The sequence below is a fragment of the Microtus pennsylvanicus genome, chromosome X, assembly GCF_037038515.1.
Source record: "Microtus pennsylvanicus isolate mMicPen1 chromosome X, mMicPen1.hap1, whole genome shotgun sequence".
NCBI classification, from domain to species: Eukaryota; Metazoa; Chordata; class Mammalia; order Rodentia; family Cricetidae; genus Microtus; species Microtus pennsylvanicus.
In genome coordinates, this window is record NC_134601.1 from 19,103,439 (window position 1) to 19,131,118 (window position 27,680).

At 49.3% G+C, this 27,680-nt stretch overlaps 1 protein-coding gene across 7 annotated transcripts; it reads right to left on the reverse strand.

Moving 5' to 3' along the window:
* Positions 1–1,779: 1,779 nt before the first annotated feature.
* Positions 1,780–27,192, reverse strand: Hcfc1 (host cell factor C1). 7 transcript variants are annotated; one of them, XM_075958328.1, is made up of 26 exons: positions 26,029–27,192; positions 19,338–19,486; positions 18,862–19,022; positions 17,832–18,040; positions 16,972–17,056; positions 16,341–16,447; positions 15,004–15,183; positions 14,565–14,924; positions 14,111–14,271; positions 12,371–12,568; positions 11,753–11,977; positions 11,489–11,593; positions 11,055–11,274; positions 10,812–10,954; positions 10,539–10,677; positions 10,140–10,360; positions 8,106–9,609; positions 7,800–7,963; positions 6,810–7,386; positions 6,165–6,485; positions 5,897–6,015; positions 5,670–5,807; positions 5,056–5,241; positions 4,102–4,402; positions 3,636–3,699; positions 1,780–3,477 (listed from the first exon to the last, which is right to left on the reverse strand). In XM_075958328.1, the coding sequence occupies exons 1-26, from the start codon at positions 26,219–26,221 to the stop codon at positions 3,438–3,440; spliced, it is 6,270 nt and encodes a 2,089-aa protein (XP_075814443.1). In that variant the 5' UTR covers positions 26,222–27,192; the 3' UTR covers positions 1,780–3,437. The 7 variants fall into 7 exon arrangements, with proteins under 7 accessions (XP_075814443.1, XP_075814446.1, XP_075814444.1 ...); XM_075958331.1 differs by having other exon boundaries at positions 6,165–6,482; positions 6,810–7,254; positions 26,029–27,181; XM_075958329.1 differs by having other exon boundaries at positions 6,165–6,482; positions 26,029–27,181.
* Between the last annotated feature and the right edge of the window lie 488 nt (positions 27,193–27,680).

Sequence of the window (27,680 nt, forward strand, 5' to 3'; positions counted from 1 at the left end):
TGGATATGATTATGTTCCTGTGCCACACACACCCCAGTTGTGTGCAGACCTTTGATTTCATAGACTATGGATGCTGGCTAGTTCTGCAGGTTGGAGTGGCTTTAGCCTGAAACACTTCACCTTTGTAGTGCTTGGAGTAAGCCTTGTTCCCATCTATTAGGTGTCTACTGCAGCTGCTGTGTGCATTATCTACTCTCATCTTAGCTTATACCCAGGGGACCCTGGATCTGTGTAGCTAGGAAGCTCTTGTAGACCAGGCTGGCCTCGAACTCACAGAGATCCACCTGCCTCTGCCTCCCGAGTGCTGGGATTAAAGGTGTGTGCCACCACCACCCGGCTTATTTAAACTATTTTTATCCATGTCCATCCTCTCCTCTGCCTCCCTTACACACACCATCCTCCTCAAGATCAATCAAGGCCAAGCCTTAGTATAATGCTAAAGGTGGTTTGGCCCTGGATCTCATAGAAGCAGGGTGAGGCAAGACTGTGATGCCTCTTTCTGCCTTCAAGCTCAGTTTGCTTGCAGGTCTCACTTATTCCAGCCTAGCCTTGAATTCTATTTGCCAAGGATGGTCTTGAACTCCTGACCCTTTTGCCTCTACCTCTCAAGAACTGGGATTAAAGGTGTGTTGCATCACACCCAGCTCCAAGCTAAGTATTTGTTTTTGTTTTCTAAGACAGGGTTTCACTATGTAGTCCTGGCAAGATAGCCTAGTGGTTAAGAATGTATATTGCTCTTACATAGGACCCAAGTTCAATTCCCAACACTCAAGTTGATCAGCTCACAGCTGCTTGTAACCCTGGCTCCAGAGGACCATGTCTTTGGTAGCTGAGGGAACCTACACATACTTATCCACCCACCTACCCACACATAATTAAAAATAATTAAAAAAAAAAGTTGGGTGTGACAGAGTCTATAATCTAGCACTTGGGAAGCAGAGGCAGATTTCTGAGTTTGAGGCCTGCCTAGTCTACATAGTGAGTGCCAGGAATGCAGTGAGACCGTCTTAAAAAAAAATAAGCCTAAAAGGGAGTAGCAGCAGGGATGTCAGAAAGAAGTGAGGTGCTGATCAAACATGTCGCCACACCCCTTCTTTCTCTAGCTCAAGCACCAGGGATGTGAAGATGCATGAAGGTGGTATGCTTACTACTCTCAGCCTGCTGGCACCTAGATCTGTCAACACTGAGCTCTGGCTATAGGACCACCTTATCTCCAGGCTTTCTTAGCTTTCTGCCCAGATAGCACTATTCAATCATGTCATAGCTGTACCACCCAACTGGCTGCTGGACTGCCAGGGTCTATTCTGCCTTGACCTCTTTGGACACTTGGCCTGTGCACAAAGTTAGAGGATTTGGTCCTACATTGAGTATCCATCCTTTGTCAGACATACCTGTTCTGCTACAGCTGCCATCCTGGAGTCTCCTGAGCTTATGTTGGAACTATAGAGGCTGTAGTTTACTCACATGTCTGCCAAATGGCCAGCCAGGCCTTGATCTTGGTCTGCCCTAGTGGGAGAATAGGTGACCTGGCTTCCAAATGCAGAATCAGCAGCAAGCACTTAAGAGGCCCCTCAGCCTTGGGCCTCTAAGGTAGCATGGCTCTAGAGGCCCCAGTGGCATACCTTGCTCTGGAGCCTTCTTAGAAGGGCAATTGAGAGTCACTCACCTATGGTTCCTGGTAATAAAAGATTCCCTGTTCAAGTGAACCTTGGGTAGGTCCCAGCTTCCCTTTTCCAAAGGTCGCAAGACACTCTTGACACAGGGGTAGACACCAGATGGTTATTTCAAAAAAAGTCTTTTAATTGTTCAAAATAGCACAAAACAACATCGCACTATGGTAATATTGAGTCACGGGTTACTCTACAATAGATGAACGGGTAGTACTGTTCTCAGAAGAGAAATCAAAGGGTGCTTGGGAAAAGGGATAGGGAGGACAAACGGACCAGGCGAGTGGGCTCCAACTTGACTAAACATGACGTTTTCCACAGAGAAATATGATACAATACACTAGAGGCCCCAGGTATGGGCCTGAGTGGCTGAACACATTGGCTGTCCATTTTTAAATCCTTCAGTAACTTGCTTGCAAGCATTACTCACCGCCTAAAGCTGGGGTCCTGGAGAGAAAAATCCAGAGCTTGGGGACAATGCTACGAAATTAATTACTGAGTTTGTGTTATGTACCTACCCCCAGCCTCCATGGGATATATGGCATACCTCACCCCCTTCCTGGGCTGCCTTCAAGGTGGCAAGGACCCACCTATCCCCTGCTCCTGCTGTGTTGTTCAGGGCCAATCTTTGCAAATGATGCTGATGAAGGCGAACCCCACCTTCAAGCCCAAGCCTCTACATATTAAGTGCTAACCCACAGGAAATAAAGGTTAATGTCTCACACTGTTCCAAAAGCAGGCAGGGGCTAGCAACAGGAAATTAGTTGAGGAGGCAATGTCTACCAGGTCCTACCCAGGACACTGCTTCTCTCCTGCCCTAGCTGCTCTCTCAGCTTTTCCCTATAAAGATCCCTGCCAATGATTAGCCCGGGGGGGGGGGGGGAGAAAAAAAATACGATACACATTCTGTACAGAGCTAACAAAAAGGGATAAACCCCCACACGCTAAGGCTAAAATTACAATAAAAATGTTAACTTCATTAATTTCAACTTAAAAAGTACAACAAACGCAGCAGTTGGTGATAGGGCCCCCAGGCTCAAACAAGGTGGGCCAAAGCCAGGGTCACTGGAGACCACTCTGTGCCCAATGGGAGGATTTCACAGCCACTGCTCAGACCACCCAAGGCTCCTTTTCCCTCATCTGTTTTGTAAAGAGGAAGGGAGAGGTGTTAAGTGGTAGCACAAAGGCCTCTGAGATGTGTTAAGCTTCTGATAGGCTTGCTGATCTGACTAAGCCTGACGAAGGGCTGGGAGGTGGCTGAAAATAAAAGGGTAGTAACAAAACAAACTAGAACCAGACAGATACCCAGAATGGGGCACCTGCTGGGAAAAGCCTCTGAGGGAACTTGGGGGACACCACTTCCCCCTCTAGCCCTTGGCTGTCTCTCAGGCCAAGGGCGATTAACTACAAACAAGTGCAGGCTTAAGTGTGGGTGCTATCTCCTTTGTTTTCAGTTTTAATCTCTCTTCCCAAAGTCTCTGAATTGTCCAGTCACAACTCATGGAGGTCACCAGGAAAAGGAAGGAGCACAACTTGCACTCATTTGCTTACTTGCCACTCTTTCCGATCTGTCTTCTGCTTTCCTCCCAACAGCAATGGTAAAATGTGCTTTCTTTATTGTAAAAACAGAGGGAAGTGGGGAGACTGAATGGTAGCCAGTGGTTGGTGAGGGTGAAGTGCAAAGGCTGGGTGGGCAGGGTGGGAGGGTAGGCCCTATAGGGCGTTCCTGAAGCAGAGGGGTCTGGAGGATTCAGATGCTGGCCAGCTTCCTCACTGACCATCAGCCTTAGACTTCTTTGGAGCAGATTTCCTTTATGTAAAAAAGAGGAAGAACAGTTATAGAGAGTCCCAAGAACATTGCAAAAACACTGATTCAGGACCCTATGTGATATAGTCCCAAGCAGCTGAAGCCTATTTCCACTCTAAGTACCTCCTACAGAAGAGTCTAGAAAGAGACTGGCTACTTACATTTCTGGAGACGACATGGGTCGCTTGCTGGCCGGCTTGGTGCCCGAGCTGTCTTTACTGGTTTCTGAAAGGAATGGGATAGATGGTAAGCAGCCTACCAAAAGGCAGGGAATACTTGGGTGTACCCTACTTGTCATGGTCTTGATTGCCCATGTCATCCTTCAGGTCCCTGATCTTTGTAGGACAGGAGCCAGAAATCTGGCTCAGCTCCTGTCCTCAATGCCCCTCTTGAGACAGATGCCTCCTAGAAGCTGGCCTCAGAAAGGGCCTAACAGCTTTTGCTTTCTTCTAGCCCTCTCATCTTCGACACCCAAGGGTATCTTCTGTGTACCCCCAGAGCATGAGAGGCTCCTCTGTAGTACCTATACACCCTTATATCCCAATGTGAAGCCTCCTTAGTCTAGCTAGTTATCTCTGGTCTCCTATGCCTCCCCTAGAAATTGCCAAGAGGTTTATAAATACTTACCTTGCAACCACCTCACTTGTGTAGCGGGGCCGTAGCCCTTTTCATTGCGGGCAGCAATGCGGAAGATGATGGCAGGCTTGGTGGTGTAGTCAATGTGGGCATTGGAGAGGCTGGAGGACTGCACAAGGCAGGAAGGGCTAGGCCCACAGTACACTCGCATGAAGGCTAGCTGGGCTGGGGTGGAGCTCTTGGGCTCACCACCAGCCTGTGAGCTCTGGATGGCCAGGTACACAGAGTACTCGATGATCTTGCCGGAGGTCACAGACGGTGGTTCCCAGGTGAGGTGAGCACCATCTGGGCTCTAGAACCCAGAACATAAAGTCAAGCCTTGTCTTCTTCAGCCACTGTGGCTTCAGCCCACCCTGTCTATGCCCAAAGCAAGAGGGCTAGAAGTTTCTAGAACTGTTAGTAACCCCCATAAACAATCTCCCCCAACACAACAGATATTCCAGGGGCCAGTGAGATGGTTCAGCGGTATGGTAAAGGCACCTGCTGCCAAACCTGATGACTGAGTTCAATCTCCGTGACCCACATGACCTCCTCTGACCTTCACATGAGCACTGTGGCGCACCTATGCCCACATATACACACCCCCACCCACAAAAATGTAATACAAAATTAACCAAAACAACCCATATATTCCACATCAAATTTTAAAGGGTTTTAAAGAGCCTCTTTAACACCCCCAACCCATTCCCTAATCCATAACTTAGCTTTTTAGTACCTCAGTTTCTGCATTTGAGAATCAGAGTAACAAGACTCAGACCTCCTTGGGATTTTCAGGATTAGGCAAAAAGATTTATCAGAAGAGCCTAGCACATAATCTCTGTGGCTACCTTGCCCTTATCTGGTATACTTCTAGTCCAGCCACCCCCGGCTCTGTTTATTTGTACCTCCTTAGGGCAGAGACAGTAGACCAATAAGGAACAGAAAGGTAGCCCTAGAAAGACTCACCTTGCTGATTTTAATGGCACAAGGAGCCCCTGGGAAACCAGGCAGACAGGTCTTAAAGGCTGAGATCTCACTAAAGGGCCCCCGGCCACAAGCATTGATTCCGGCAACACGAAATTTATAGGCAGTGCCTGGCTGTAGCTCCTGCTTCTTCAGCTGGTTATAGTCTGGGACTGTGCCTGAGTCATCCTAGAGCAAGAGGTGGAAAACCAGGAGAGAAGAAAATGGCACAAGGCCTGAAGTCAAAAAGAATGCTAGAGAAACTAGGGGGCAGTTCAGGGCTGAAGTACTTGTTTAGAATGGCCAACATCACAGGGGACCATTGGACCAAGACTTCTGTTCAGGGATGGTTGCCCTTTTATAGCAAGGCCTAGGGATATGGTGAGGTTAACTTGGTGCTGTGAGGAAAGAGTATTTTGCTTTCTTACTCTCTGGGGAGAAGGTCTCCATCTGGCTGCCCTACCATTTCTTAATTGTTCAAGTGGTATGAAGGTGGAATTCTCCTGTGAACACTCTTGCAAAGTTGTAAAGCTAAGTTTGTTTCTATTGATAGTTGCCTCACAGGCAAAGCAGGATCCACCTACCACCCAAGAGTGCCAACTACTGGGTATACTTACATCTGACTGAACAGCATCATCTGGTGGCAGGAAATAGTGTGTTACCATTACACTGGTACCCTTAATGACCCCCACATCAAACCACTGGTTCTCCTTTTTCACAGGGGCTTTGCTGGGTGGAGGTGGCAAGTCCGGTTTCTAGAGAACAGAAATGAGTGACATCAAGTACATGGGGCCCAAAGGCAGTGCTGCTCTTATCCCCTGGGGCCCCATTGCATCGAACTCACCACACCCAGGGACTCGATGCCATTGGCTACTTCAGTTAGGGTAGCCGCAGCCTGCATCTTCGCTGGGCTGGCTACAACAACAGGCTGTGGAGCCACAAATGTGTTGGATGGAGCAAGGCCTGGGAAGAAACAAAGTATCAGTGGGGAGAAGGTTCTGTGTTGAGCCAGAACCTCTTGGAACCCCCATGCCACCCTGACCACAATGTCCACCTCCCACCAGTCCAACTCTATCAACAATTTACCCCTGCCAAAAAGCAGCCCAGCTTACTGTCAGTGGCTGTTGAGGGTAGCAAGGCCACAGTGCTAGGGACAGCACTAGCTAGCTCATTGAGGCAGTTGCTCTCGATGGATGGGTCATTGAGACTGTCAGCTGGAGCCAGAGCCTCAGTAGGGAGGTGTTGCTGCTGCTGGGCTTGAGCCTCCTGGAGCTGCTGCTGCTGCTGCACCAGGGCTGCAAGCTCCTGCTGTGTCAGCACAATGGGTATGGTGGTGGCCTGACCCTCTTGTGCCTCAGCTGAAAGGTGGCCCAACTCTGCTTGTGTCACTGCTGCTGCTGCTTCAGATGTATCCATGGGCTCCCCAGTGCCTGCTCCAGGACCAAAAAAACTACTATTCAAAAAGAATACCTGGCAAAAAGTGTGCCTGGCCCAATGGACAGTGATAGTGCTCCTGAGATTTTGTTTTCCACAGCTTTCAACCCGCTCACATCCTACTACACCCTCACCTCTGGGCCCTGGGTCTCCTTTCTAGGACTACCTATCCTACATAGGCCTTCCTCGAAGTACACTATGTACTCTCACAAGAAGCAGGTCTTCTCATCTCAAGCTGTCCCCACATGGCACCTTAGCCCTCCCTGTTAGGTGGTCACTCATCCCAAGGGAACTACCTCTCAAAGCTCTCAGCGGATACTTACCCATGACAGCCTGCTGTGCAGCCTGGAGCACGGCCTGGATGGCCAAGGCTTGAGCTTCTTCAGTGGCTGCAGCTTGGGCAGCTGCTTCTGCAGCAGCAGTCACAGCCAGCTCCTCTGGGGTGAGCCCTGTTACCATAAGGGTGGTGGTGCCCGCCTGGGCCTCAGCCATCAGCTCTTGGGGAAGTGATAACTGGTCTACTTCAGACTGTGTGGGTGGGGGTGGCTGGACCACCACAGTGGCCACGACAGCAGAGCTGGTAGGCTCCTGGCCTGAAGATGGGTCCCCAGTGCTGCTCAGATCCACGGCGGCCTGGAGCTCAGGGGTCTGGGAGGCTGACAGGACCTCGGCGGACTCCCCCATCAGGGGGGTGGAGGCAGACTGCAGGAGTTGCCGTGGTGGCAGCTGCTGGCGAGGCCCTGGTGAGACCTGGAGTTCCTCTGGGGGCTGCAGGATGTCAACAGCAGAGAAGGGCATGTCAGAAGTTTCTGTGTTGGCTATGGTCACTGTTATCGTGGCTGGAATGGGGACTTCGGAAGTCAGAGCCCCTGGGGTAGTCTCAGTCAGTGATGAGATGTTCTAGAAAGGGAGAGAAGCCCCCGTCAGAGGAAGAGGGGAGGAGACGGAGGCTAGTACTAGGCAGTGGGAATGAAAAACAAGATGGCCTTTGTTTTTTCCTGTATCGTCTACAACAGGCTACATGCTAAATGGAGATGGGAAAGGTGAGTCAAGGAGCAGCATGAAGGGTATCGTTTCAACTTATGCCAGGAGAGGCTTCACTGTAAAGACAAATGATGGAAAACAGCCCAAGATGGAAACCAGCAGCAGAGATAAAGTACCCAGGCACCAAGACTGCCCTTTTATGGTCTGAAAGAACCAAGGAGCAACACCATGTCTGATACAAGGGCGACACCTGGTGTCCATTCTGGAATAGCACAAATAAAAGGCATAGTGGGCAAAAGGACACCGAAGGGATGCCCTGGGAAGCTTACCGGCACAGAGGGACCTGGGACTGGTGTAGACTGTGTCACAGTGGTCACTGCTCGTGGCAGTGTGGAGGACACAGTTGTTGTGATGCCACTGGCGCTGGTGATGTTTGCACTGTCACCTTGGGTGTTCACCACCTCTCCCTGATCACTGGCAGCTGGTGGAGGATCTGTGGGTTTCAATGGGGGGGGGGTGTGATATCAGTTGACCTTTATTTACTTTTACCACCACGTTTCCTAGAACCTGCCCCCTCCACTATAGCTAATACAGCCAGAATATCAGTACCATACTATAGCAATACTTTTACTCACCTTGGTTTGAGCTCATGTTAGAGGTGACAGTGGTGGCTGTGTGTGTGGTGCCTGTCTCATGGGTCTCGCAAGGAGGGTTGGAGCATACCCTCTGTGTTGGGAAAGAAGCCAGCAATGTGGCACCAGCCGGAGAGGTGACGGTGGGCACTGCTACCACCTCTAAGCCAGATTCCAGGGTTCCACGAGAGGAAGTGGCATCAGGAAGCAGGGCACCCACACTGACTGACATAGTGGTGCCAGTAGAAGTCGTCTGGTGTGTTTCACAGGGATGGCCACTGGTGGGCTGTTGTCCACCTTCAGGCTGGCCTGCACCTCCATTTGATGTGGCAGTGGTGGCTGTATGTGTGGTTCCCGTCTCATGAGTCTCACAAGGTGGGTTGGAGCATACCCGCTGGGCACTGCCCGCATTGGAGGTAGTGGCAGTGTTGGTGGTCCCCGTCTCATGGGTTTCACACGGTGGGTTGGAGCAGACTTGGGTCACGGTAGCTGAAGGGCACAGCAATGCCTCTAGGGCTGTCATAGTCATGGTGCTGCTGGGAGAGCTTGCCTGGAGGCTCTCGTATATAGATGTGGGGGCCACCTGAGCTGTACCAAGCTCCCCAGTACCCATGATAGAGAGGGCTGTGGTTGGGGTATTGGTTGTATAAGTCTGATATGTCTCTAGCTGGTGCCCTGTGGGCATGTCCTTGCTGCTGGGGCCACTCAGCCCAATTCTAACATTTGGAAGGGTTAGCTGCACAAAGGCAGGGCTGTGGCTCCCAGCCTCCAGTGCCACACTTGGCCTAAGCAGTGGGCCAGCTGGGCACGGAGCTCCGGTGGCCTGCACAGTCATGGTGGTGCTGGTCATACTGGTCTGCTGTGTTTGGCACTGAGGCTTCACAGTACCCTGGGCTCTCTCCAATGCCCCAGGAGCCACAGTGATCCGCACTACAGTAGGGGTGCTAGAGGCACGACGAGTGTCTCGCTGCTGCCCAGTACCCATGCTGGACATTGCTGTAGTGGCAGTGCTGGTGGTGCCTGTCTCATGAGTCTCGCAGGGGGGGTTGGAGCAGCCATGCTGCCCAGCCATGTTGGAGGTGGCTGTTGTGGCAGTGTTGGTGGTACCTGTTTCATGGGTCTCACAGGGGGGGTTTGAACAGACACGGACCACATTACCATTCTGTTGTCCCACAGCTGAGGTCACAAGAGAAGCAGCTGCCTCCTGTCTGTCACAAACAAATTGTACCTGGGTGGGCTGGGGATGTCCCCCAAGGTTAGCCACAACAGTGGTAGTGGCTGTGTTGGTGGTGCCTGTTTCATGGGTTTCACAGGGTGGGTTGGAGCACACCAGTGTTACAGTGCCAGGCTGTACATCACCCTGGCCCGAGTCAGCGATGGTGACTGTTGCCGTGGGTTGCTCTGTAGTAGGTGAGGCCAAAATGGACACAGGAAGGTCATGCACAGGCTGGGCCTCAACCCCACTGGGTGCTGTGATCAGAGTCACCTGGGTAGGCTGGGAGACAGGCTGGGGGACATAGTAGAACAGAGGTGTTAGTGCCTGAACAATGTGATTTCTCATTTGCCTCTCCTTCTATCCTATTGTCAATGCTGGCTGGGACCACCAACTCTACTAACTAGCCCAGGCAAGACTCACTTGCCCCATGATCTCAGAACGACTTACTGAGAGACCAAGATGGAGGGGCTATGAGGCAGAGCTGGGGCAGGAGAGGGGATTGACCAGTTTGCTGGTACAAAGTCTAACAATAGATCCCTTACCACTTCTTATCCAGTTTGAGAGAAAAAACATGTCAAAAGGACAAACAGTATATGCATATATAATACATTACAAGATCCTATTGTCTGCAAACCAAACCTAGCTCAAATAAAATATGTCATTGGGAAAGACTGAGACAGAGATCACACCATGTGTGTAAAAACTGCCAGAGCTGCACAGAGCTACAGAACAGCATCTGGAAAGGGGAGAATGGTCAAAATGCCCCCTACTTTCATGTGGGAATGCCGTTATATGGTGGTACATTCTTGGAACTTACTTACCTGCATTGTGATTGTGGGTGTGGTAAGGCCACCAGCAGCTGTCAATGTGGTCTGTGCAGCTGATACTGTGATGGCAGTAGGGTTGATGACCTGGCTTGAAAGAGTGGCAATGGTGCCCAGGGTGGTAATAGGTGTGGCCAGAGAGGCACTGGTGCTATGGGCCCCAGCTCCTGCAAGGCTGGTAGAGACAGTGCCTGTCACTGTGCCTAGGGTTGTGACACCTAACAGGAGGAAAAGGCAGAGGTAGAATGAGGCTTATTGCTACTACTTTCTATCTAGCAGCATGTCTCTGGAGAAAGCACCCGTCATCCTCCCCCAGCCAGACTAGAGGTTATATACATAGGAAGACTTGGGGGAAAGCCCAGTTGCTGCCAAGGACCTGGCCTGTGGGCTACACACCTGTGGTGCCCTTCACAACCAATGTTGTGACAGCTGGCTTGACAGCGGAGACGGTGACAGGGGTGACCAGGCGAACGCCACCCATGGGCACAGTGCGGAGGATGGTGCCTGGCTGTCCAGGGGCCCCCTTTAGCACCACCTGGAACACCAGAGCAAAGTACCACCAATGTAACTTTCAGGCTTGGCTGGACTATGCTGCCCCTCTCAGGCCTATTATGAAGACACATGTGGTCTGCACTAGATTGAGGTGAATAGGGGTCACGTGTGCCTCACCTGGGTCACTCCTTGCTGTCCATGACCAGCAGCAATCTTGGGGACAGCAGTTATGATTTTCGCAGGTGCTCCTGTTCCAGAAGTCATTACCTTGGTGGTGATAATTGTGATAGGGGACTTAATGCCAGGACTGCTGGTAACACCTGCATTGGGGGATAATCCAGAGAAAATAAGCTCTGTGGAAGCTTCCCATCTTCCTGATTTACACTCACCAGCAAGGGCCAGTGAAAGCTGTATGTTTACCTGTGGCGCCTGCCTGGGTGATAATGGCTGACATGGGAATGGTCTTGATGATAGTAGTCGTGCCAGGTTTGGTGGTGCTGGGAGAGACACTACTGATGCCCAGGATGGTAGGCTTGGTCCCTGCTCCACTAGCCTGCGTGGTGGTAATGATGGTTGTAGGCTTGCCATCTGCTGATGTCACCAGCTTCAGGATAGTCCCTGCTGGCAGAGGCCCTTTGGTCTGAAAGGGAAAAGCTGCAAATGAACAGGAGCTACTGCCAGAAAGGTATTCTAACTCAGAGAATATTCTGAATACTGTGGGTGCTATGATATCAGCAAGTCTTTGTGCCACTTGTGCTCATGGAACCTTCTGTCCTTATCTCCCAGTGCTCATTCATCCCTGTAGTCCTAGCATTTAGGGATGACTTCTGGGAGGGGGGATAGTGAGAGCTTACCTGGATGATCTGAGTCACAGGGCCTGTAGAGGCTTGACCTGTGACTGCTGAAGTCTGAACTGGTTTGGTCTGGACCACTGACATCACTTTTCCCAGATTGGAAATCTAAAAAGGAAAGAATGGAGCAGGCAGTGATCCGGAACCAAACAAGGGCATGGCCTGGTCTAGGACTATACTGGAGTTAGCCCAAGACAGCGAGTCACCAGTGGCATTCACCATAGCCTGGCAGCTGTCACATGCAGCCAGATGGTGCCTGTCACTCACCAGAGCACTGCCTCCTGGGACAGAGATGGGGCTCTTCACTAGGGTGATGGTCTTGGTGACTCCGCCTACCACTGTGGTCACCACCTGGGCTTGCTGGGCCACCGTCACAGTGCCTGATTTGTGTACCGTGATGATAGGGCGGGTAGATGTGTTGGCAGCAGAGGACACAGATGTCCCCACTTGGGCAGCTGCAGTCTTTAGCATACGAGTGGCTGGATTGCTCACCTGGAGAAGCAGAGATGAGTGATGAGAATAGTGGTAAAACAAAACAAAAAAACAAAAAGAAAAAGAAAAATGAAAAAAAAAAGAAAGAAAAAGGGAAAAAAAGAGAATAGTGGTAATATAATGGTTATAGCTCTGATGATCTGTCCACATAGCTTGGTTGGCTGAGCAACAAAAAAGTAGTCTGAACTCCCCACAGGTCTAACCTAAGGCTGCACACGATTAAAGTAACTGCATGTTCCATAGCCCATGCTAGTACCAATTATAAACCAATGGCCTGAAGGGTTGGTCCAAAGCCTGGAACAAATTGCCACTGCTTGTTTGATCATAGTGACCAGATGTCACCAAGCCCCAGGGTTACAGGCTCAGAACCAGGCCCAGAAGATAAATGCTCACCATGACAGGGGAGGAGGCCACCTTCACAGTGGCTGGAAGAGTGGTTGTGCCAGGTGTCACAGCCACTGTCTTGACAATGGTGGTGCCTGCTGGGACACTCAGCACTGTGGGTGCTGAGGAAGGAGGGATTTTCTGTGTGGCAGCGGCAGCAGCAGCCAATGCAGCCATCCCACTCATCTGTGGGTTGCTGCCAATCACCTGTGGTAGGCACAAAGCATGTGAGCTGCAAGGGTTCTATCTGCCTCCTGCCTCCCAACTCCATGGCCCTTTCAGAGCTTGACAGGGAGCTCAGTAGCATCCCTTAGTGTTTCCTAATGCTGGATCCTCTCTCTTAGTGAAAGTAACAAGCAGGTAGGTGCTTGCTAAGTGCCTAATTTTTCTTTTTCTTTTTTTTTTCCAGAAAGTATCTCATGCAGCTTAGGCTGGCCTCAAACTCATGAAGATGACCTTCAATTTCTGACATCTCAAATGTTGGGATTACTGATATGTAATACCACATACTTGGTTTATGCAGTGTTTGGAACTGAATCTAGATCTCAATGCATGCTAGGCAAGCACTCCACCAACTGAGCTATACCCTATAACTCCAGAGAAGATTTTTATTTTATTTATGTTTTATGAGATAGAGTTTCTCTGTAGCTTTGGAGCTTGTCCTGGTACTTGTTCTGTGGAACAGGCTGACCTCGAACTCAATCCACCCGTCTCTGCCTCCCAAGGGCTGGGATCAAAGGGGTGCGCCACCACCACCCAGCTCAGAGATTTTTTTAATCAAACAACATAGTCAAGGTAGTTCTGGGGCATACACTTTTAGTCCTAGCGACTCAGGAGGCTGAAGCAGAAAGATCACAGCTTAGTGAGACCCTGAATCAAAAGTAAAAGCTGAGAGTATAGTCAGTCTCTGAAATACTCCTGTACCTGGGTTCTGTTCTCAGTACTGCAGAGATAAAGAAAGAAAAAGACCAAAGCCAGAACTGGAGATGCATCTCAGCAAAAGAATGCATGCTTAGTACACAGGCAGTAATGGGTTTCACATACAACACCCATCGATACCATCAATGCCCCTGCTGGGTGTGATGGTTCACACTTTCAACTCTTTTTTTTTTGTTTTTTTGAGACAGAGTTTCGCTGTAGCTTTGGAGGCTTTCCTGGAAGGAACTATCTCTGTAGACCAGGCTGGCCTTGAACTCACAGAGATCCGCCTGCCTCTGCCTCCCGTGGGCGGGAATTAAAGGGTGTGTGCCACCACTGCCTGGCCCACACTTAAAACTCTTTAACACTCAGGAGGCCGAGGCATGACAACCTCTCCAAAGTAGAAGATAGCTTGGGCTACAGAATTACTCTGTCAAAACCCAAAACAAAACAAACACAACCCTTGAGTTGGATACAGCTCATTCTTATAGGCCTGGCTCAAACCCAGCTAACCAGATTTTCTCCTTGGCCTTTCCAAATCAGGAAGTTCACACTGAAATGCTCCAAGGAATACATGGAACATTAGGCCCCTTTGATGCACTTCCAATGCAGCAGTACCTCACAAACAACAAAGGCATCTGATGTACAATGTGGAAGTTGGTGGGCTTCATGTATGCTAGGCAAATAGTCTTATCAACTAAGTTACATCCCCAGTTCCAGAGGAGTTAAATATATGAGGAGTTAAATATATATATGTATTTAAAAAGATCACATGAGAACTGTTTATGCTCCTGGGTTACCAGAAAACCCCACTCAGTAACAGATCCTCACCGTCCCCTGGGCACTCTGTGTGGGCACAACCATTCGCACACTAGCAGGCAAGGAGGTCACAGTGACAGGGGCTTTTCCAGTCTGGCTGGCAGGTCTCATGGTAACCAGTGGGGTTCCTGTTGTAGCCTGAGGACCAGTCACTTTGAGAACAGTAGGGACACCTGATAAGAAAAGAAGGTTGATCATCAGGAGGTCCTCTTCCACACATTATCCTGCCACCCTGCCAAGTTTAAGGTAGGCTTGAGCTACTCCTTGACCTGCCTATTCTTTATGTGTGGCTCTTCTATGTCCTCAACACAGTCCCTGCCAGCAAGACAGAGCACTCTTATCCCCTAGTCCCCAACAAGGCTCAAGCTAAAATCCACCAATGAACAAAGCAGCAGCCACTACTCAAGCAATGAATGTCTCCAGTGACTATGCCCTAATCCAAATGCCTTTAGCATTTGTGGCTTACCTTGAGTCCTGGCTGCAGTGGGCACAGAAATGGAGCTGCCTGGTACTGTTGGCAAGACCTGGATGGTGGTAGTGCTTGGGGGTGCAGTGGCAGCCTGGGGCACAAGTGTGATGCCGACTTGGGTCAGTGGCTGTACAGCAGGTGCAGCTGCAGCTGGTGCAGGGCTCTTGGGAGGGTTGGCAGGCACAGATGGAACTGGATTGGGAGTGGGGGAGGTGGCCGTAGCAGCCGTGGCAGGAATGTCGTATTTCTGGAGCTGCAGAAGGTAACTGTCGGCTGTTGCTACTGCACCCCAGCTAACCTCCAGTGAGTTGGTGTTGGCTCGTACTAGTTGTACTCGGGCTGGGGGTGGTGGCTTTTCTGTAATGCAACAACACAACTGTTAAGACAGGGATTGGAAAGGCTTCTGCAATGGGAATGGCAGTGGCCCAGCACTTACCTGTCTCCAAATACCACAGGTCCTTGCAACAGACCTGGTTGTTCCAGGCCTTGCGGTAGCCATCACGGCCACTCCAAATGTATAAGCGAGTATTGATGGCAACAGCACAGTGACCAGCTCGAGCTCGAGGAATGTTGTCTTCCAGTGTATCCATCAGGATAGTTTCCCAGGCCATGGTATCTAGGTGTACAAGTGCTGGAGGTTACACAAGACAAAAACAACAACAAAACAAACAAAAAAAACACCTGCTCTGCTAACTCCCAAGTTGTTCTCTATTCTTTCATTGTTGGTGATAGAAAAGTTATTGGAGTATCAAATTAAAAGTAAGCAAAAACACCATAAAAATTATGGTGGAAAATTAACTTGGGAGGCAGAGGCAGGTCGATCTCTGTGGGCAAGACCAGTCTGGTCTATAGAGGGAGTCTCAGAACACCCAGGGCTACATAGAAAAACCCTATCTTCAGGGGGAAGAAAGAAAAAAGAAAACTAAGCCATAAATTGGGCAAATATTTGGAAGATATGACCAAAGGTCTAACTCCTTGCGTATAAAATACAATCCTAAAGAGATATGGAAAGAGAAATACAACATATGAAAAAAACAAATAAAAAATCTTATTAAAATGTATACATCTGGGCTGGAGAGATGGCTCAGAGGTTAAGAGCATTGCCTGCTCTTCCAAAGGTCCTGAGTTTAATTCCCAGTAACCACGTGGTGGCTCACAACCATCTGTAATGGGGTCTGGTGTCCTCTTCTGGCTGGCAGGCATACACACAGACAAAATATTGTATACATAATAAAATAAGTAAATATTAAAAAAATGTATATATCTTCAGTTAAAATAAGAGCAACGCAATTTTTTTTTTTTGTTTGTGAGATGGGGGCTTCACTATGAAGACCTCACTGGTCTTGAACTTAAGAGATCCACTTGCCTCTGCCTCTTAAGTGCTAGGATTAAAGCCATACACCATAGTAAAGAATGAGATACTCATTGTGCAGGGGTATGAAACAATCTCCAAGATATAGAAAGGGAAAGGGTCATTTGGCCCTGTGTATGGCAGGCTAAGGTCCTAGAGCTATTGAGAATCCCTGCAAAGGGTTATAAGAAGCATCTCCTCTTCACTGTATGTGCTTTTGCACTTGTGGATGTCAGGCACATATAAAGAACCTATTCAAACTAAAAAGAGCGCTGCCTGAGGAGTTCTCTACTTACTGGATACTTCTGGTGAATTCTAGAAAGATCCATGAGCCCAGGTTTGCTCCTGTACACCATAAAATCTCCCAGGGCCACCCCCACCCCACCCTACCCCTGGCCACTCTAAGCCTGAGGAAGCCATACCCAGGTTGAGACAAGCCAGCGTGTTGGTACACTTCCACTCCTTCTCGTGTGTGGCCACTTTGACATCGTCCATGACAAGAGGCACCCAGCCACCAAATACATACATTCTGGGAGGGTGAAGGAAAAGCAAGAGAGGACTGAAGAGGAAGTACCAAGCTAGGGGGTACCTCTTCTAACCAAAAAGTTTTGAATATGCTCAGTTCTGTAGAAGGCCCTAAGAGTCCCTGAAGAGTCATGAAGCTGTTTAATAAGACACTTTCTACTGGATGGTTCAACTAATACTACAAAGAACTGTCATTTGTATGGTAGAACATTGTTTGGCTCATCTAAGGTGTACCTGAATCTCCATGAACTCCAGACCTTGGCTTTCACAAAGAATGAATGCTGTTTGTGTGAGGAGCTACAACAGTCTTACTGGACAAGGAAGGGTCTCAGGTTGAGTTACATGCAGTCCTTTCCATTCTAAATTTGCCTTCTCTATGTTATATTAAGGTGGGTATGGGACAGCTGAAATGACAGCCCTGACAAAAAGAAGTCTCCTTGGATTGAGGGACAGTTGACAAAACTGACTTGAGAACCCTTCAGATATCAGGGGCAGCTCAGGTCAGGGAGGAGAACAGCAAACACTCACTTGTTTCCTATGGTGGTTGCAGAGTGAAGGCTTCGAGGAAGGGGTGCCACCCCACTAAGGCTGGGTTTATTCCATGTCAGTGTCTCTGCAGAGAAGGAGAGGAGATTACCTATGTTGGATCAAATACCATTTAATTCCAGGACTTGGACCAAAGGGGCACTAAACCAACTTAAGAACTGCATTCCTGTCAACAAAAATCCCTCAGGGGCTCCCCAATTTATTGCCCTAACAGCTAGGTTTCAGCATTTCCAAAACTGGTTGTATGATCCAGGCAAGGTTTCTTCCCAAATGTATTGGGCACCTGCTATAAGGCAGTACTGTTCTCAGGGATGACATAAGGGTGTCAAGTTCATCCCTGCTTCTCCTTTACACTTCTACTCCCTGTAGAACACATTAACTCCTATGCCACCTTAGCACTAGACAATCTACACTTTAGGAAACATTGCTACTCAAGTTTTGCTTATGTTCAAATGTTCTGATCCAAAGGGCAATATAACCAAGATCTACCCACACCCAACCCAGTACCCACTTTACAGCCAAAGTAAAAGATATAATTGGTCTATGAATAACCAATTTTACTGTGCTACTCACATCAGAATACACCAATCCACACATACAGACTGTTCACTGAGGAGTTAGTAAGAACTCTACCCAAATTGAGAAAATTCTATTCTAAAAAGATTGTACTCTCTCCCTATTCTCCATATCAACTGAGGCTTACTGTTTCCTATCCACTGACAAGGTTAAGGGGGAAGGAGGACACTAGTTCCCCATGAGCCTCACCTCATCAGTCACTCAAAGCCAGCTACCCAGAAAACTGGCTTTGTTCTGAAGCAACTGAAACAGTAGCAGCTTCTTACCGATATCCAGAGTCCAAAGGTCCCCTAGCCTGCAGCCACTCATCCCTCCATAGATCACCAGCTTTGATTTCTTGTTATCTTTTTCAGTGTAGACCACGGCAGTATGTGACTCCCGAGGTGGAGGCAGGACTCCGTAAGTGATGGGGATGTCCCAAGCTACCACTCCAGAGCCTGGTCGTAGTTCTAGTATATATAAGTCATTCAGGTACCTGAGGAAGATCATTTTTATAGCAAGCCTTGAGCACATCTTGAGCACAGGCACCATAGGCTTTACTGGGTATCTCAGTGAGCAGTAGATTTGTTAGAACATAAAAGAGGAAAGGCCAGGAACAGGGATGGTGGTGAACGCCTTTAATCCCAGCGCTTGGGAAGTAGAGGCAGGTGGATCTCTGCTGAGTTTGAGGCCAGACTGGTCTACAAAGTGAGTACCAGGACACCCAAAGCTGTTACACAGAGAAATTGTTTTGAAAAACCAAAGAAGAAAAAAAGAGCAAAGACCATAGAACCCTTGCCCTTGAAAGAGAGGACCGACTGCCAGGAGTTTACTAGGCGAGTACAGTTGGAGCAAGGAACGGGCATATGTGTGAAACTATGATGGCAGCCTCAGTTCACATTCAGTGGCAGGTCCCTTCAGGATGCATACAATGCCAGATATTATACCTGAGCTTCTCTAGAGCAAGGGGATGTCAAGCTTGGAACTACCTCCAGATAGTAAGGCCTTTTGCCACAGAACTTAAAAAATACCCATCAGGAAATGTGTAAGCAGCAGAAGCTACAAAGGAAGCACCCAGATCTAATTTCGGTCTGAGGTATAGGGAGGGACCAGGCCAAGATAAAGCAGGCTTCTACTTCTTGCCTAGCTTTCTCCTACAAGACCACCCAGGGGTTCAGATTTCAAAGCTGGGAACTTCTTGGAAGGGCAGTGAATGTATTCTCCCATTGACAACCCAGCCAAGGAGAGAAACATGGCTCTGTACCTGGGGTAAGTAGACACCCTAGTGATGTTCTCAGAAAAAGGACAAAATCTCACCTCGGAATGTTGTTCTTGGGGTCCTCACTATCATTGGCTAGACCCCCAAATAGATAGCATTTGTTGCCCACAAGGGAGAAGCTGTGTCCAAGCCGAGGACATGGAGGAGGCCCATTTTTGGGCGTCTTTGCTTTCAGTCTCTTCCACTCCCAGCGACTAGCCTGCAAAATCAAAACTTAACAGAATGAGCCAAAAGATGAAAAGGCCACTGTAGGGGGCCTAGAGCAATTTGTGGCATAAGAATATGGTCAGGAATGAGGAAGCATATTGATGGAACACGCAAGTCCTAAGGAATTGGTCCTCTCCTCTCCTCTGACACTGTTCAAGGTGAAAACAGTCTTGGTAGACTCTTAACTGATCCCTTCCACTGCCTCTCCTGTTGTAACCCTCACACCATTATAAGGAACACTATGGAGAGTCCTGTGAGGGCGGGGGCAGTGCAGGAACCTAGGTCCAAAGGGGCTCTACATTATTACCTGGAGTTCATAGAGGTCATTGCTGTATTTTCCATACTCCACCATTCCACCAAACACCAGTAGGCGAGTACCATCACACACAAAGCCATAGGCTGCACATCCTGGAGGGATATCCCCTCTCACAGCTGGGATGAACCACTGGTTGGTTGCTGAAGAAAAAAGGAAACAGAAGTCAAAATATCCAAAAGCTTCTAGAACCTGAGCCCCTGTGCCCTCTTCTTCTCATTCCTTAAATCTTGTACTCTCCAACTCCTTGTCTTCAAATGTAGCCAAAAGAGGAGAGGCTAATTCGGCATACTGTCCCTTAAAGAGCACTATCACCCCAAATCTTTAGTCACTCTAGTCAAGCCATCTGCAGAGCCCTAGCTTTTCAAAATACTGCACAACTGCATGCTCCTCATCAAGGTCATCTCAGAAGGCAGTAAGACACCAAGCAAAATAATTCACCAGCCTCTGGGAATCTAGTAGTCTCTGACTTCCTTCCCCTGCTGTTCACATGATCATCACAAACTTCTATACCCCAAATGCCCTCTAGGGCTTATGCTCCTCCTCTTCAGAGCCCATGATTCTCTCCCTGTACCAGTTAAGACAGCTAGAGCCTTCGGGGGCTGGAGAGATGGCTCAGAGGTTAAGAGCACTAGCTATTCTTCCAGAGATCATGAGTTCGATTCCCAGCGACCATATGGTGCCTCCCAGGTACTTATAATGACATCTGGTGCCCTCTTCTGGCATACAGGATGCTGTATACATAATAAATAAATAAATAAATCTTAAAAGAAAAAAAAAAGAGCACTGGCTGTTCTTCCAGAGGTACTGAGTTCAATTCCCAACAACCACCTATAATGGGATCTGATGCCCTCTTCTGTCATGCAGGCATACATGCAAGTAGAGAGCACTTATATACATAAAATATAAACTCTGCTTTTGACTTCTCTACTGGCTTGTGTCCTAGGTGATAGTCCATAGGCTTTATGGCAGTAGCCACCTCCATCACACCCACCTAAGACCAGAATATTCTCAAGCCTGAGGTGGCAACTGCAGCAGAGCTTTTGTGACAGAAACTTTCAGGAGCCCCTCACACTTCTAGCTGGGGGTGAGGTGGGGAAGTCGTCAAGAAAGGACGTATCACAACTCAGGCACCTCCTGATTCCCTTAGGATGATACAAGATGGTGGCCAAACCTTCACTGGGACAAAGCCCTTCCCTAGCGTGTCTGGCAGTTTGCTCTTTCACCTAGGCTCCCATATCCTTCACATCTGTAGCGGCAAGGATTCTAGAATTGTTACAGGCAAGCATGTTCTTCTGCCATGTCATATATTCAAAGGATAAGCCACTTTCTCTCCAAAGTCTCCCAGACAGGGGCCCAGAGGCAGACCTGCCACATGTACAAGTCAGTCAGGTAAGATCTGAGAGGGCTGTAGGAAGGATTTCAAGTCCTGACTCCAGGGTAGGGAGGTTGAAGCTGCAGTGGGGAAGAGTTTCAAAGTCAAGACCAGACCCTCTCCTGGGAGCTAATGGGAGGTCAGGTTATGTTTTGGAGGAGGTAACACAGGAGACATTTGTGGACTAGTCTAGGTTTTTCATCTGCTTCTCGGCCATACTGTCCACACAGGGAGGTGGGTATACTTCTGGAAATTAAGAAATGGATGTTTGATTTGGAGACCAACGTACTGAGAAAAAGAGGAGAAATATTTGTTTTGTGCCCCCCATTCAGATGCATTTGGGAAAAGCTCCCTCGCTCCCCCCATTTATAAATTCCCATGTTCACAACTCCAAAGGCTCTATAAGCAACAACTGCACCTTGTCTTAGGGAGGAGAATCTCCCTAGGTGCACACAGCACAGCTATTGGACTCCTCAAAAGTTTAGCTGAGTCACTGAAATAGGCTGCTTAGTCCCCATCCTCTCAGGCATTTTCCTGCTGGAGCAATGAACCGCTTGTGTACATGCATTCATGTGCCCACACACCCAAGTGCTGGTTCTTGACCTCTTTTCTCATTCCCAGTGCAAACATGAACCAAGAAATGTAGGGGTTTTCAGTACTGAGGCAAATCAACCTTATACAAGTTGGGAGAGGTGGTCTTAATCTGTGGAAGGAGTTTTTCCTTCAAGTTACAAAGGTAAAGCCAACAGGAACCTCTGAGGAAGCCCCAATCCAGCTCTCAGTCAATCAGAGTCCAGAGCATGCCTGTAATCCCAGTACTTCAAAGATGGAAACAGGAGGGGCTGGAGAGATGGCTCAGTGGTTAAGAGCATTGCCTGCTCTTCCAAAGGTCCTGAGTTCAATTCCCAGCAACCACATGGTGGCTCACAACCATCTGTAATGAGGTCTGGTGCCCTCTTCTGGCCTGCAGACATACACACAGACAGAACATTGTATACATAATAAATAAATATTAAAAAAAAAAGATGGAAACAGGAGGATCAGTTCTGGGTTAGCCTGTACTATAAAAGACCTTGTCTCAAAACAAAAACACAAACAAAAGACTCCAGAGTCCAGGAAAGGAAACTCAACTGAAGTCAGTGTAAAACCCAACAGGGACATGAACTTGATTCAGTATCTGTCTCATGTATGGGTAGCCCCTCACTTAGCTAAGAACCCTTGTATTAAAGGCATACAGGTAGTGAGTCATGAGGCAAGGATTGGGTGAAAGATAAATGGCAAATGGGATTGGCCTACAGCTTTTCCCATCATGCTGATTCACTGACCCAGATGGTCAGGCAGATGTTAGCTAAGATGTCCCTGGCCTCCGAGATCACCAGTTTCTCCTATGAGACCTAAGAGGTACTAATCTGGTTCTAGAATATTTCTTCTGGCAAGGCAGAAGCCATTCCTAACCTCCATCAGTAGTTCGTCAGGGAGTAAAGTTCCTGGTATGAAGATTAACACCACCTCTCATCTCTTCTATGAATCCCGGTTTTAGTGTTCAAGTATGTGAATTCTTCTCTCCATCTTACAAATACAACAGCTGCTCTCCTTTTACCCTCAAACACACAGTGGGGTATCATGTAACTTAATCCCTGGGTCCCTCATTCTTGATATGCCCTGGCATGCCCCTGGCCCTCAAGCCTAACCCTCACCAAAGAGGGAAATTTGAGGAAAGGAGGCCACCTGTTTGCATACTCCTGACTAAGATACTTTTACCTTCCCTTTCTTCAGCCCTACTCCATTTATAACTTCTGCTTCCCTATCACCACCTAGACTGATACCCATACAGCAGAGAACACATTGGTGTTCAAGGAAATATCTTCCTTTCAGTGTACCTGGTTACACCACAACAATCACTTCTATGGCAGGCCCCATGCTGGAAGGCACAGAGGAGCCTCAGCCTTCTATTTCCCATTCAGTAGGTAGGCTGTGCATCCCTCCAGTGATGGGAAGAAACCCAGGAAGAGCTTGGGACCATGCCCAACCCTTGGGAGCAGAGGAAGAGTGATGAAGGACATAACTAAAGGTATCTCTGGGTAAAAAACATTTAAGCCAGAGCTTTGAAAAGTAAACAGGCTATTTCCTAATCAACAAAACTAACAGGCCAATAAGGAAGTGAGCCAGCTAAAAAGTAAGGAGGGCCTGAAATAGATGGGGGAACAAAAATGATTCCCATCTAACTTAGTGAAATTTAGGTACAGGGACAAAGGAAAAAGGATGTTTCTAAAATGGTGGTTTCAAGTGGTGACACAAGCCTTCAATTCCAGCACTCAGGAGGCAGAGGCAGCTGGATCTCTGTGAGTACAAAGACAGTCTGGTCTACAGATCAAGTTCTAGTACAACTAGAGCAGTTAGTTACACAGAGAAACCCTGTCCTGAACAACATACATACACACAAAGAAACAAGTAGTACAGCAGTCCTCATAAAGGTTCACTTCTACCACTAGCTAGTGCAGTGCCCCTGGACTTGTCATTTCCCCCTCTTGGGCTCCAGTTTCCTTACGTGTACGAAGTCCCTTTAGATTTAGATCCCCCCCCCAAACCTCAAGAGTCTATGGTAGGACTGTAGATGTGGCTCAGTGGCACAGCACTTGCTTAAGGCTCTGTTCCACACCCCAGCCCCGGGGGAGGGGGCGAAGTTGATGACATCCAACATCCACTGAGGCAAAAAACAAACAAACAAAAACCCAGACTGGGAGAGGGAATAACCACACACATCCAGCTTCAACACAACACAGTCTACCCCAGACTCTGGATCCTTGATCTTAAGGCCTCTTGAGTAATCTGAATTGCCTCATGGAAATAAAATTCCTCCATGGACAATTGCAACTATAAGATCTACCAAAAGACAGTATAGGGTCTCTAAGCCCGTGGTGATTGCCACTAAAGGGGCAAAGCCATGTATGCATGCACTCTCTAGCAAGCAGTCTCTAGCACACACAAATCCAGTTATTCCACTGGGTAATCCCTGGGCGAATTATACTCCATCCCCTACAAACTGAAGAGTTGACCAAGACAGTCAAGTGCACATACACCACGGATCATTTTTCTCTTCTCAAAGTGGAATGTTTCTAGACCAGCCCACTCTATAAAGGGGTAAAGACCAATTCCACAAAAGCAAAGGGATGAACAGATTATGAATTCAGGCCTCTTTGGAAACAAAACCCCGCTAAGCAGAAGAGGCAGCTGTTGAGAAGGATGGGTGGCCAGGGCAGACTGTTAGAACTTGAAACCTGTCAAATACAAGACACATCCCAAGCTCATCAAAACAAGGGGTACATCTTTTAAGGTGAAGAACAGAGTAGCAGGGTTGGCTAGTTGCTTCCTCAAGTCACCCAAAAATGATCAGGACAATTTGAAAACTATTACTTTTGGAGGATTCCAGGCTTTTGCTGTGAGTCGACTTTTAGAAGGCTGGTTACCTCCTAACACACAACCTCTTTGCGAAATAAATTAGTAATAAATTAATAGCAAAGTAGTCAATTGGTTTCAATAAACTAATGAGTATGTAAAGATTCCAGAAAACCAAGACAGAGGCCTGCAATGGACTTTGGAGCTGACTGTAATTAGGCCCCTGCCCTACTTTCTAAAATTGTATTTCCCTGCCAGAAAGTCTGCTCCAGACTTTAGTAGAAGAAAGGTGTTCCAGGGAAGGGAGAAAGTGTTGCTGTCCCCATGGAGGGCATCTCTATAAACATCTCTACCACTCCACAAGTTGCACCCCTGCCCTTGGCCTTACCTTTCTGGGCTAATTCTTGCCACAGCTGTCTGGGCTGGCACAAGCATCACCAACCCACCCCCCCTTTCTGCGGGGCCCGAGAAAAGCCCTGCTCCTCAGAGGCAACCGGTGTGGAGAGACAAGGAGTTTGGAGGGTCATGAACAACCCACCCATCAACTCTGAAGGGAGAAGTGCTGGGGAGCTGCCAGAAGGTTCTGGCTCCAACCCTCACTCCATGAACTACCCCAGACCATAATCTCCTGTCTGCTTCCTACCTCACTAGACCAAGGAGATGTGTGTGTGTTGTGTGTGTGTGAGAGAGAGAATAGGATGGCCTCGCTGCACACTTGGTCCTGCCTTCTTATCAAGAGAAGGTGCCAGGGACAGCAGGGGCCCAGAAAGGATGAAAGCACATGTAAGAGGCTAAGGAGCTGACAAGCGAGGGAACACTGCAGGCTACACCTCCTGCAATAGAGGGAAGTTTCCAGTCTACCACAAGCAAGGGGGCCGACATTGTCTGGCTACACTAGTATTCCAGGTTCTCACCTGGACACAATCGCATGTATTTCCAGTCTTTGCAAGCCCCAGCACTCTCCCTTAGGGCAAGGCAAAGGTCCTGGAGGCCTTTGGGCAGTCAACCGCAACTCAGGTCAATCCCCTTGTACTAGATGTGCAGAAAGTGATATCACAGGGGAAGGATGCGAGAAAGGTTACTACCCTAGAGGCAGAGCAAGGGAACCAAGCAAGGAACATGTGGCTCCCAAAAGGGAGGGGGGCAGAGAGCAGCCTACAGATCATACCTGTAGACAGAGAGGCTCCTCCCAATTAGCAAGGGTTTGGGGAGGAAGGCACTAGAAGGGACTGGTTAACCCCTTCAATCTCACAGCTCTCCGGTCTGCTATGGCGGGGAGGGTGGGGGAGAATCTCAGCTGTTAAGGCATCACATTAAGAAACAATTTGGAAAAAAAACAACCCCCAACTTGTACAAGTAAACACCCCCAACTGTGTGTGTGGGCAGCATAGCCATCGTGCCATCGGCACTTGACACGAGGGTCGCATTAGGCTGTTAAAAGTCTGCTCCTTAAGAGTGCTCCCCTCTTTTTCTGGGTGTACAGAACTGATCTGTGATAACAAAAATCCTATTTTCTCACGAACGAGCAAGGACGCTGGAGACGAGGACGAGCGCAGGAGGGGGGGAGGATTCCGCCTGCGCCAAAAGAACACATCCGCTGCCGCGCCAGCCCCAGCCTGCCGGGTAACGGTGTACGTCTGAAGTCACCATCGGCGGCGACATCCCCTCCCCCTCACCAGTCAGACTAGAGGGTTTCTCTAAGTACCAAACGCAACCTTTAAACACAGGAGAGTCCGGGGGTGTAGAACGGGGGTTGAATAAGCAGGGAGAAGCGGAGATGGCAAGCAGAGCAAAGAGAAGAGGGAAGCACAGCAGGGCAGTGTGAGAGCGAGATGGAAGGACAGGAGAAGACTGTGAAGAGTGAGGAAGAATGAGCGGTGGAGGGCTTTGGGAACCCAGCGGGCTTACACTCACCAGTGTTGTACACGTGCAGTTCGTCCACTATCCCTTCATTGCCGCCGCCAAACACCACTATGAGCTCCTTGATAGCCACGGCACGGTGGCCGTGGCGGGGTCGGGGCACTGGACCCGACCAACCCACCACTCGCTTCCAGCGGGGCTGCAGAAGCACCGCCGGCAAGTTGGCAGGGGACACAGCCGAAGCCATAGTTCCGGTTAAGGATGCAGTGGGAAGAAGTCACTGAGCGGGAGGGAGACCCTTAATTCTTCCCACACCCCCTTTCCTCTAAGGCAGCTCTCACGGAGAAGCGGCTCCTTACACGGCGGTAGACGACTCCATGGAGGCCGCCATCTTAACTATCCTCCTTCCCTTTGGCTCTTCCCCCCTTCTCACTCGGCTCGCCTCCTTTAAAGCTTCTCGAAACTGTAGAGCATCTACTCCCGAAAAGCGGGAGGCCACTGAGCGCCGCCGCTCTAACTATTTGCCCGGGCGCTCCCACTTAGAAGCTCGGGCAGGAGGCTCTGGGAGCCGCCATCTTGAGACGCCTCTCTCTCCTCCCTTCCTCAGTCGTAGCCCTCCCCCGCCGGAAATGGCGGAGCCCCGGCCCGGTTCCCACACCCCCCAGGCCCCAGCACTGGCTGGCTTCCGGGGCGGGTGGAAAAGAGCCACAAATGCCGCGGTTGTCTCAACCCCGCCAGTAGTCAGACCACAATTGTGGAAGCCGCCATCTTGAGACCGTCTTGCTTCCCCGCCCAGCACTTAGTAGAGCTGCCAATCTCAGAACAACCCCAACGTTCCTAAAAAAGGAGCGTCAGAAACTGGAAGAAGCGTCTCGAAGTCTCGGGGACTCCGCGTCGCCGTACGGCTCCTGAGGTTTCGCACCTCTCCCTTGAGTCCGCCTCTGCTGTTCAGGCTATGCCTGCCGCCCTGGGAGCCGCCATCTTGAGACTAGCTTCCCCTTCCCCCTATTCTCTTCTTCCTAGACAGTTCTTTCACAGCAAACCAAACACAAGGTAGCGTCCAATCCTCGCTTCCCTTCTTATGACTCCTTCCCACAGGAGCCGCTCGAAAGAGCACGAGTTAGGCCCCGAAGTGACAACTGTACGGCAGAAGCAGCGGTAACGGCAGGGCGCTCATGCCTCCTCCCTGGGAGCCGCCATCTTGTGTGAAGAAGTAACAACTAAACATGGCGGCGGTCGGGCGAGGGGGCGGAGTCAGGAGACGTCATCGCTCCCTTGCACTCACACGTCCCCGCCTCTGTGCTTAGGCGTCTTAAAGGACCCAAGGCTCATAAAAAATTCAAGCTTCTTAAAAGTGCAGTGTGCTGGTTGCGGGTGAGCAGGCGCTGCTGCGCAGTAGGCTAGAGCACGAACTGAGCTCAGGTCAGGTGCAGTAGTGCCCCGCCCTGCGTGTCCCCCCCACCCCAGCGCTCCCCCCACGCCTCCTCCCTGGGAGCCGCCATCTTGCCACTTCCCCACACTGGGTCCTCTGCAGGCGTCAATAACGACTTTCAGCACAAAACAAAGATGGCCACAGCATCTGGGAATGCCCGGATGAAGATGTAACTCCCCCTAGGCTGGCTTGACCCCCCCCCCCCCGGGAACAGTCTCCCGGGTCGCTGAAGGGACACAACCCCGAGAAATAGCCTCTAACTAGCTGTGGAGAT